Source organism: Fomitiporia mediterranea, assembly GCF_000271605.1.
Source record: "Fomitiporia mediterranea MF3/22 unplaced genomic scaffold FOMMEscaffold_2, whole genome shotgun sequence".
In the NCBI taxonomy this organism is placed as follows: Eukaryota; Fungi; Basidiomycota; class Agaricomycetes; order Hymenochaetales; family Hymenochaetaceae; genus Fomitiporia; species Fomitiporia mediterranea.
In genome coordinates this window covers 2,899,945-2,911,803 of record NW_006760387.1, presented here as the reverse complement: position 1 = coordinate 2,911,803, position 11,859 = coordinate 2,899,945, and the positions used below count along the sequence as shown (strand labels likewise).

The window sequence follows — 11,859 nt, the reverse complement described above, 5'->3', positions numbered from 1 at the left end:
AGAAATCTGACTTTTTCCTGATGATACGGTCTGCAATCTCGGGAGTGTGGATATTGTTTGTGGCCACAATTTGGATAACTTGCATGTATCTAATTCGTAACACAGATGGTTGCAAACGCAGGGATCGTCCTACACAGTGGGTTCCTTGAATGTAGGTTTGTATTATTGATTCCTGTATATATGGGCTCATGAATGGCTCTTTCACACTAGTTTCTGTTGAGAAATTGGACGCCACTCTTGCTGTGAATGTTTGCGGAGTTTTCCTCTGTCTCAAGCAGGCAGCTCTGCAAATGGTGAAGCAAGGACGTGGTGGAAGGTTGTGTCAGGAAAAAGTCAAAATCTATATATAATCTTATAGTTATTATAAAGTGCAATATGTTTAATATATAGAATATATAGTAATTATCTGTATTTAACTCTATTATAAGGTAAAAATCAGTCTTATATGTTCTTATAAAGGCTCTATCAGTATTATTCATTAATATAATATGGTAAATATATTTTAATAGTCTTATATAAAGAGTAAAAGTATTATAATAGTATTATATTTGAAGAGAAAGACTTATATCTATTATATAATATAATAATAAGACATTTTCTATACTTATAATCTGTATGAAAGTTTTATAAATGTTTATAATAAGTAGGAGTTCTTTTTGTAAGATTACAAGCTTAATAAATATCTTAATTATCATTATAATGATTATTTTTCATAAAGGAACTATCAGTAAATACAACTCAACTTATGTAATGCTCGAGTATCACATGAAATTTTGTACTTAAAACATTTATGATGCACATTGCATTTCACTCCTTGCCTCTGACCCCCATCTCCTGTATCTCTCTGCCCTGCCACTATGTTGTTGCTTTTGTTCTCTCCACTCTCTAGTTCAGTCAACTCACTCACAAGTGTCCTCCAGCACACTCTGGCTCTGTGCTTTCCTCTCCAATCTGTCATTGTAATGCCTGTACTGAGTCTCAGATCCTGTGTCAATGCCACCCAGCTGACTACTCTGTCCTTCAACATAAAGTGTAAGCAGCCAGTCCACTTCCTTCATAATAACCTGTACAATAGTTGCTCTTCCCTCTCATCCCAACTTCTTGTCTCCCTCTGCTGCCCTTGTATTCTTGTACTGTCTCTCCTTCATTGTCTGCCTTTTCTCCTTTGTCTTCCTTTTTGCATTTGCATTCACACATGCTACATTGTTGACCAATGCTGAACAATGTCTTCAGTAATTCATGTATGTCTTCCTACTCTGTAGTGCAAGTAACAATCAACAAGCACACACTCACAACAATGTTCACATACAACCACTCCCAAGGTGCAATCCCCTCTCTGACCCCATGCACACTCTCCTTCCCCACCTATCATTCCATGCTTGACATCACCCTTGATGGGCCCACACTGTATGCATTCAAATTCCCAAGTGCTGTCCATGAATCACAGAAACAGTGGCCTACTACTCACCCCTCTTAAGCCAAGTCTGTCCACACCTTCCACTTTACCCTCTCCCTTTGAGCCAGACGTCCAAGAGATACACCTTTGCAGTCATCTGCAGCAATGACTCGGTTCACTACACCTCCCTTTTTGAGACATAGTCAGAGCATACAACACACACACACAGATACAGCTTTGCCTGCAGCTCAAATCAGCTTGTTCAACACTACAGATCTCAACCCTGGTGCACCTCTCTTCCTTGCCACACAGTCACAGTGCATCTATCTCTTCTCTTCAAGTATCCACATACCCTAACAATCCCCCTCCTAGCAAGTTGTCCTCCCAACCTGTCTCACAAGCACAACCTCTGCAATCTGTGAAACCTTACAACACTCACTGTACACACACACAATTCAACTTGCAGGGCCGAGCAACAACCCAAGTGTAGTGACAAAGACTACATTGTTTGGCCTGCAATGCATTCCTCCTTTGTGTTGCAAATGTTGTTTACAAAAGAACAAGGCAGTGGCTGTAGTTATCACAAAAGGCAATCCTGTTACACAATGTCAACATTAAGCCAACCTATCCAGGACAATCTCAAATCAATTGTGTTTGCTTTCTGTGGAGGAATGTAAATACTAGGACAATCTCACAAAGTAGTGGAAGAAAGGCACAAGGAGGTGTAGTCTTGAGCATAAGTAGTTCTCTTTTGTTAATATGTAGTTTTTGTGTGTATTAGCTACAAATATATATATATATATATTATTTAATATATTTATATTATATTATAATGAATTAAAATATTAGATAAAACTGTAAATAGCTTATAATGTCATATAATATGTTATTTGACTTATAGAAAGTGACAAGTAAAATAGTATCTTATCAGTTTGGGGAAAGCAGTATAAGCTCTTATACATCTTCATAATATGTATTTATCTTACACTTATATTATAATAACATATAATTCTTATTACTTTCCATAATATTAATCTGACTTATTTAACCTTATTGTATCTTAGATAACATTTTCTGAGTCAGCTGAGGGAAAGCAGTATATGATGTTTTACATATTATTAATATTTTACATATTATATACTCATATAAGATTAAAAATGACTGGTACCTTTTTCCTGACATGATAGGTTTGCCATCCACACCTAAGACATTGTATGTATATTCTGTACTGACTGTATCATTCCAAGCTGCAAGTTTGGTTATGGGCAAGCAAGGTATGAAGAATTCCTTTCTGTCCTACTCTCCCCTCTACTCAAAATTATTTAGGTGGGACAGATTTATCAGCTTATTCAGCTTCGAAATTTGTCAGGAAAAAGTCTTAATTATTATATACTCTTATATGTATATATAATATGTAAAAAAAACAATATTATCCATAATAACATTTATTACACCCCTCATTAGATAAGATATATAAAAGATACTGTTAACATTTATTTCAGATAAATGCATCATATGTCTCAAATCACACAAACGTCTTACAAATATACACTATTGCTGAGACATGTCTTCTGAGACATACATCCAAGACATACAATATTAGATAGCATATATATTACTTCAATCTAAGGACAATGAAGCTCATTAAGAACTTACACACAGTCAACTCATATTAACACCTATGCACTATGAGCAGAGTCCACTGAACCCCTACTAGTGTGACTTACTCTTAGTATCCTTGTGAGTAGCACACAAACCTACAGAAGAATGTTTCCTATTGATTAGGAAACATTGTGACCTCAACACACTAACAGGTTATGAGCCTTGTGCTCCCTGCTCATATCTACATTGTTACTATGCTTTTACCTTACCCTCTACAAATGCAATGCTTCGAAATCATTGTCTTTGCAATTATGATTTCCCCCTTAGTGGTTATATGCATGACTATATACACTACAATCGTCATCTTGAACACTTCAGTGTACTATACACTATAGTACAAATGATTTGATACACTCAATCATATTATACTCAATAAGTATCATCAAACTACTCTATTTAATGCTGAATCCACTTGATTCTACACATACAATCTATTCTACTTGTCTACAAACCTTTGGCACTCTTATCTGAGTATACTAAATGCAAATTGTCTTGTCCTGAAAACTACAATCTCTCTATACAACAAGACATACTATGATACTCATAACTGGAACATACTACAAGGACCTAGACACACCTGTCTGAGCATCCCAAACGTGCATTGATTTATTAAAATAACTTCAGACAGATTAGTTGCTTTAAATACAATGAGTACCCAGCAATACTATATTCAAACACTGAACTACTTTATCTTACACTATAGAGATACATTATAATAATAACATCTCACATAACAAACGAACATTTAATATTATATTAATAATATAAAGAAATACTATTGCAAACATATAATCAATCTAATAATGATTAGACAAACGAATAATACGAAAACAAGAGTATAAATGTGACTAAAGCATAATAACTCAAATATAAAAACAATTTATACTATCACAAACACACAGTCACAATAAATAACATATATTTACCAAATACAAATATATTGTATAGATATACAAACGTATACAATGAAATAATAAAGCATATTGCATAGATATACGAATATACAAACGTACAAAATAATAATAATGTATTCAAATGCATAAAACTATTAATTATTAAATAACACAAAGTTATATGCAAATGCAATTGAACAAACACATAATAACAATAAAAACAATTAATAAAACATACAAAACAATGTTGCAAACATTCGAAACATATAAAAACAAACATATATACTTATACAAAGTATTAAATTAAGTTAAACCATAACATTACAAACGAAGAAACAATATAATGATGCATATATGCATAATATCAACATTATAAACTATACAGACAAATACATATCTTATACCTCACACAATTACTATTATAATGCAAAAATTGGACAAACAATAGTTACGAATACACTGTAACAATATTATGTATACCAATCATAAGATATACATGATAACAAAGTATTAAGTTGATACAATTAATACAAACAGTTTAAACAATATAAACATATTTTAGACACATTGAAAATATTATTAACATACAAAATGTTATAAACAATTAAATGTCACTTAAAAACTTGACAAAATACAATAATACAGACGTAAACAAAACAACTAATGCTACAAAACATTAGAGCCTAACATTGGATAGTCTAAAGGGCCAAGCAACAGAAAGAACACTGCTGCCAAGTACACAAAAGACAGATGCACACCAGAATGCAACCCAAAAGAAACAGGATAAGCTTGGGTGTTCTGGAAACTTGATCAGACACTTCACATATAATTAAACATTTACAATGTATGACAGATTTAATCAATCACTGCAAACAGTAGAAAAATATTTATTCACAAAGAATATATTTATGATCAATACATAACAAATATTATTAACTATTCAAAGTTCAAACAATATCATAATGGTGTATTCTTAATTAACAGCCTTGCTTGAGCTTACACCCATCACAAAAGAATAAAATTAATAAACAGAACAGAAACAAGACACAATAGCTTGAATACTTTTGTCATCAAACGAAAGACAAATGATACTGAGCAAATAGAAATAATGTATCACAATGTATGCAAATATAACAGACAAAATACACAAACTTATCTTTACTAAATAATACTATGGATTATAATTATCCAAATAACAAACTATTCAGACATACACATAATAATCAAACAAAATACACAAGCATACATACAACCTATTTGAGTATAAACTTGAATAACAATTAGTATAAATGCCAAAAAGAAATAATAACTAAATCAGACAAAGATAATGAATAACATTGAACACATAAGTCTATTAGAACAATACAAAAGTATTGGACAAAACAAAATACATGCATTCACATACAAATGCTTAAACAAATAATAGAATGACGAAAACGTATGAACAAACCAATTAAACACAAAAGCCAATTACTCAAGGCAAACCTTCTCAAATTGAAGGGGAGTAATAACAGTATATATTCACAAAACATAAAACATAACAAATAAATCAAAACATAGCAAACGATTAAATGATGTGGAAATATTGACTACATTACTATTTAACCTTGTACATCCTACAAAACACAATTATAAAGTTATTGTAATGAATTCAAAGTGAATCTGTTGAATCCAACAAGTGAATCTGTTCAATCTGATGAATCCAACAATAAAATACCTACACAGGAGATACATTCTCTGGAATCTTTAATGGTCACACTATACATGACACTATTGAATGTATTACAAACGAATATATATTATAGAGCATATATCAAAACACAGAGAAGTATGCTACATGCAATAATGTTGAGCAGAAAAGCATCTCCAGTGCATATTGAACAGAACTACGTTTTCCACAACAGAACGTATGTTACATTAAAAATAACAATCACACATCATACAAAACTTCCAACACTTATTCCCTAACATGTAGGACATAATAGCAAATAAATAATTAAATAAACAAAATAATATTTGAATGTATGACCAGGAAATAATCTAGGCAATGAAGCCAAGGAATAGTACATATTCCCAAAGCAATCTACACTAGACATGCAAAGCACTTGCTAAAAATTAAAAGAAGCAACAGACGTAACAGCAATCAAAACATTAATCCTTTCAAATAAAACAAGATAATGTTAATCATAATGAACAAAAATGAGTAATACACTCAAAATAAACGAAATAAATTCATATTTCATAACAAACACACACATATATTCAGCAAATAAAGCAAATATAATGATTAAAACAATATCAAACAGAATTTAACACAAAATAAATGATAAACAAACGAATATTACAATATATGATGAAAAATAGAACTGTAAGATACACTATTTCATCTATCTACAAAATAAAAACAACAAACACATATTATGATTGTACAAAGCAATATATTAATCAAATAAACATTACACAATAATAATAAAAACATTATCACAATGATAAAACAATACAAACATACAAATAATGTTATAGTTTGTAAAAGTTGAAGGACACATTAAACAATAATGAACACAATGCACACATATAACAATATCAAATATATCTATTGCAAAACAGCAAAACGATACAAACATACCATATGTTTAAAAACATAAATAATGTGCCTAAACAGACTTACAAACAGTCAGATAATAAAATAAAACAAATTACAACAAATAAAACCTCAATCAACCTTGATATGAAGCACTCTAACATATCATAAATGATATTACAAATTACAAACAATACAATGCTTCAATATAAAGGTATAGAACTACTATTAAATGCTTAAAAAGTATGAATACAAAACAAATGCAAACAAAGATGATACATGATGAATAGAGGACATCATAATAACATTGACAGCACATTTTACAGGCATGATTCAACAGTTTCATTGTAAAAGTAAAAGTGGAAAAACTACTAGTAACACAATTCAAATGCACAAAAATACAAATTAACAAGAACAAATTAATAACACACACATTGTTATTAAATATAGTATTAACTATACAAACAAAACAATACAAACGAATTACAATGATAATTACACTTTGAGTGTAAGAATACAAAACAAACTACACATATAATAATACAAATACAAATGGAACAAATAATGGAACAACTGCAGAACAATACAGTATGATAAAATAAACATACTATGACACAAAACAAACAATATGACATGAAAAACAAACGAAACAAAATCATATCATATCATATTATATTGCAAACAAGAAAAACTACTATCATACAAATGATAAAACATTATAGTGACAACTATAATAGTAATAATAATAAAACTACAAACGAACAAACACTAAAGAGATCCTACAGCTCTCTTAGCAATAAAAATTGAACTTACAATTGGTTTATTACATTGAACATAATAATAATACATTGGACAAACATAACACTTACAGTGGACTTAATATACAAAGCAAACGAAACATTTACATTGCAAATGTAAATGATATTAGTAAAAACAACAGACAAACACATATCAAACATTATATTAGTCTGATCAACTAGTATAAGTTTGAAGGGGAGTGTTAACATTTATTTTGGATAAATGTGTCATATGTCTCAAATCACACAAACGTCTTGCAAATATACACTATTACTGAGACATGTCTTCTGAGACATACATCTGAGACATACAATATTAGATAGCATATATATTACTTCAATCTAAGGACAATGAAGCTCATTAAGAACTTATGTACAGTCGACTTGTATTGACACCTATACACTATGAGTAGAGTCTACTGAACCCCTACTAGTGTGACTTACTCTTAGTATCCTTGTGAGTAGTGTGCAAACCTACAGAAGAATGTTTCCTATCAATTAGGAAACATTGTGACCTTAACACACTAACAGATACTATAAGGTTGTAATAAGACAGATTTATATTATAAGAATTAATAAACATTATATGTCCTTACAATGAGGATATAAGAATTATAGCTCTTAGGAAAGTCTATAATAGTATATATTGCACTCCTCTTCTAATATAGTATAATAGTTCTTCTACTATCTTATAATCCTTAAATAAGTTAATTTACAGCTTATATCTTATCTGAATAGCTTATTATACAATATATATTTTATTTAAATATTTTATTCTTTACTAACAATGCTAAACAGTACATAATATTAACACATTATAACAGAAACAAAACTATTACTACCTTAGCAAATTGTAAAGGCTAGAGCCTTACTCAAGAACACAGAACAGGTAAAGACCTAGGATTAGAGAGGTCAACCTAAGTACAGGAGCAAGTACAAAGATAATCTCTAAGTGTCTACAAATAGCCCTTTATATACTTAACTAAAGTCATGTGTGTAACCTCAGAGGTTACACTCTTCCCTACTCTGAAGAAATAAAAAGGGGAGGGTAGGGAAGTAATTAATAGAGAGACAAAGGAAAGGATATAGTAAAGGGGGGGGAGGTGAAATACAAAAGGGTAAGGACAGACAATAAGGAACACACAGTCACAAGTTTAAGAAGGCTTTAACTTGTCAAAAGGTAGGGAAGGATTAATGAAGAGGTAAGGGAAGTATAGTAAGAGGGAACACATAGTAACCAGTCTAGGAAGGCTTTGACTTGTTAATGAAAATGTATAAGGACAAGGACTTTTGACAGAGTTAGTAGAAATGGTATCCCTGAGACAAATACAAGTTGAAGTAAGCTGTTAAAGAGGAATACATAGTAACTAGCCTAAGAAGGCTTTGACTTGTTAATAAAAACATACAGAGACAAGGATAGGGACAAGGAGTACACATGGTTGAGACATGAAACCACACTGCTAGGAACATGTGAATGATACCTAACAGGTCTAGTAAGTATAGTGTTACTATAGATAAGGAGAAGACAACTAAGATGTTGACCAAAACACATGGTTGAGACATTAAACAGTACTGTAAGGAATGTATGAATAATACTTAGCAGGTCTAGTAAGTATAGTATTACTACAGATAAGGAGAAGACAACTGAGATATTGACTAAAATACATAGTCAAGACATTAAACAGTACTGTAAGGAACACATGAATAATACCTAACAGGTCTAGTAAGTACAGTGTTACTATAGATAAGGAGAAGACAACTAAGACATTGACTAAAACACATAGTTAAGACATGAGACAGTTATCTAATTCTAAGAGTAATGAGAGTATAGATAGTGTGTAGGTTAAACAGAGTGTATAATAAGAACAGGAGGGTCTGTTAATACTAGAAGGACAAGAGGAGGATAGGGTAGGACAGAACAGAACAGGACAGGATAGGAAAGGACTAGATAATACTAGTAGGACATAATTACTAACTAGGTCTGTAACTAAGAATAACACTAGTAGAGGCTTGATACCCTGACTAGGTCTAGGACTAGAGGTGACACTAGTAGAGGCTCTAAACATCTAGGACTAGGATTGACACTAGTAGAGGCTTAGTATCCTGACTAGGTCTACAACTAGAAAAGGGATTTTATACTCTATGAAACAGAAGGTAACACTAGTAAAGGCCCTATATGTGTTACAGTTCTCTACTCTCTTACTTTCAGTTCTAAGGGTTCTACACCCTTCTGTACTAGAACTCAGGACTTCTGTCCCTCAGGAGTACTGTCTATAGACTATATGTGTGTTGACTCTTACTACTACCCTTCCTTACTTTATTATTCCATTCCTTTGACCACCCCTTCATTCTCTGTTCATTCTATAGTCTCTTACCCTTTGTCCATCCCTTCATTCTTTGTACCTTTATCTTTAACATTCCTTTCTTTCATTCTTCATAGCTTATCATTCTTAGTAGCTTATACTCTCTGAGTACTCTTGTATAGTTTAGTATATATAGGTGTACAAGATCAGACTAGTCCTATAGTCTTAATCTTGTCTACTCTAGGTAGTCCTGTACTCTTAGGCTTACTCTATATACTCTACTCTTGTCTCACTCTCTCTCTCTGCCTGTTCTACAAGTTCTGACTATATTCTAGTACTTACATTCTGTATTTCTGTTACATAAGATAGTTGTAGTCTGGGTCCTCTTACTAAGCCTTTAGATCCCCTCTATACTATTACTGACATCAGATTAAGACTACCTATTACTACCCTACAACTCTCCTACATTTCAAGCATTAGTACTTACTATTGTGTTGATCTCTTTTCTTTGTCCTAACCCTTTTACATTTTTAAATTTTAAACTTTTTAAACCCTTTTAAACTTTTGCCACCCTTCTTCTATTCATTACCCCTTTTAGTTTAGTGCTGATTCCTTTGTAGTGTAAACATAGACCCTCCTACACTGACTGCCACCCTTACTGTCCTACTAGATCAGTAGTTACAAGCAGAACTAGCTTAATATGTGTAGACCTCTATTTAAGAGGCCTTTACTAACTATGTACCCCTAGCCTCTTCAGAACCTGTTCTAATCATTCTAGAAGCTACAACCTGTTCTAGAAAGAAAGTACATGTAGCCTACCCTTTGAACTTTAATAGGTAACACTTTAAGAACTTCTAGTACTAAGTCAAACTATACATGACTACTACTTCAACCAATCTATCCTCAGATCTCAATTGTATCCTATTTGTCCTCTCCTTTATAAAGGAAGGTAATACAGCCACCTAGGCCCAGAACTAGATTGAAGGACATTAGATTGGAAGCCTGATCTGACTTTAGAACAATAAGTCATATTTGGAATTCATAGGACAGCTCTGTACTTCCTTCATTAATCTGAATAAGAAGTGTAATACACAGAACAAGCTTGTGTCTCTGTGACAGGGCAAACATTCTGCCAATACCTTCTTTCAGGAGTTTAATATCCTGGCCTGGAAGGTAGGATTTACACTCAGGTTTGATAATGTTCTTATTAGAATGCTTGAAAAAGCTCTTCACCCAGAACTGGTTGATAAGATTCTCAGAATGATACTAGAACTAGTCACTTACACTGAGTAGAAGATGTGTACTATCTCCTTCAACCAAGCTGTGACTCAAATGTATTAAGTCTGTACAGAACACTCACACATGTATCTAGCTCTAACAGTTCTAAGCTCTTAGATTAATCTGCCTGTAATTTACAATCAATCTGTTCTGATAGACATTAGAGAAGCCTGAAAGTAAGGAGTATACTTTGCCTACAGAAAGTCAGAGCACCAAATTAAGGACTGCCTGTAGAAGTAACAGTATATCTGTTAGGTTATTAGAGTAATAATGAGTAATAAGCAGGATTTGTAGTAAGAAGCCTTTTCTACAAATCTAGAAGTCACCTCAGAACTCCTAGACTCTGACTATATACTCTAGGATTTTGTGAAGGCCTAACAGTGAATGTAGTACTGAAGAGCTATAACTCAGATTTTTTAATAGCTACTTTTAATTCAATAGACACTGTAGGATTAAAAGTAAATAAAGTAAGAAAAGTAGAAAAAGTAGAAAAAATAAATCAACAAAATTATTTATTAGAAAGAAAAAAGTTGAAAACAAAAGTAGATAGTTCTCCTATTTCTTCTGATTCTTTTAATTCTTCTCTTTACACTTCATCCAAGTCTAAATCTGTACAATCCAACTTACTACTTCTACATTCTAGAATCTTAGAATGTTTGAAACACTACCCAGCCCTGTTTACTACTCAGTAGTTTGTCTGTAGTATTAAGTAAGGATGGCCTCAACTAAGTTTACAGCTGAGGACATAGGTTTGTCCTTGTTAAAAGAGAGAGGTTAATGAGGAAATGTTAGTACATATACTTACCCTCTTAGACAACAAGACTGTACAAGCTGTATGTTCCCTTCAGAACAAGTAGTAGTTTATCAGAGAATGTTTTAAGTACTAGCTCTAGGTTCCTGTTCTCTTGGCTCCTTTCTTAGGATCCTCTCAGATCTGAACAATAGTTCT

General features: G+C 32.2%; 1 protein-coding gene across 1 annotated transcript in view; it reads left to right on the top strand.

Annotated features, from left to right (window-relative positions):
- The window catches only part of FOMMEDRAFT_75705 (NAD-binding protein), a gene marked incomplete at both ends in the record, with an annotated part of 2,126 nt that extends 1,776 nt beyond the window's left edge, over positions 1 to 350 (top strand). The window contains 2 exons of the mRNA XM_007262998.1: positions 106 to 151; positions 211 to 350. Of these exons, the coding sequence (XP_007263060.1) occupies positions 106 to 151; positions 211 to 350 (186 nt within the window). The remainder of the gene's footprint in view (positions 1 to 105; positions 152 to 210) is intronic.
- Positions 351 to 11,859: the final 11,509 nt, after the last annotated feature.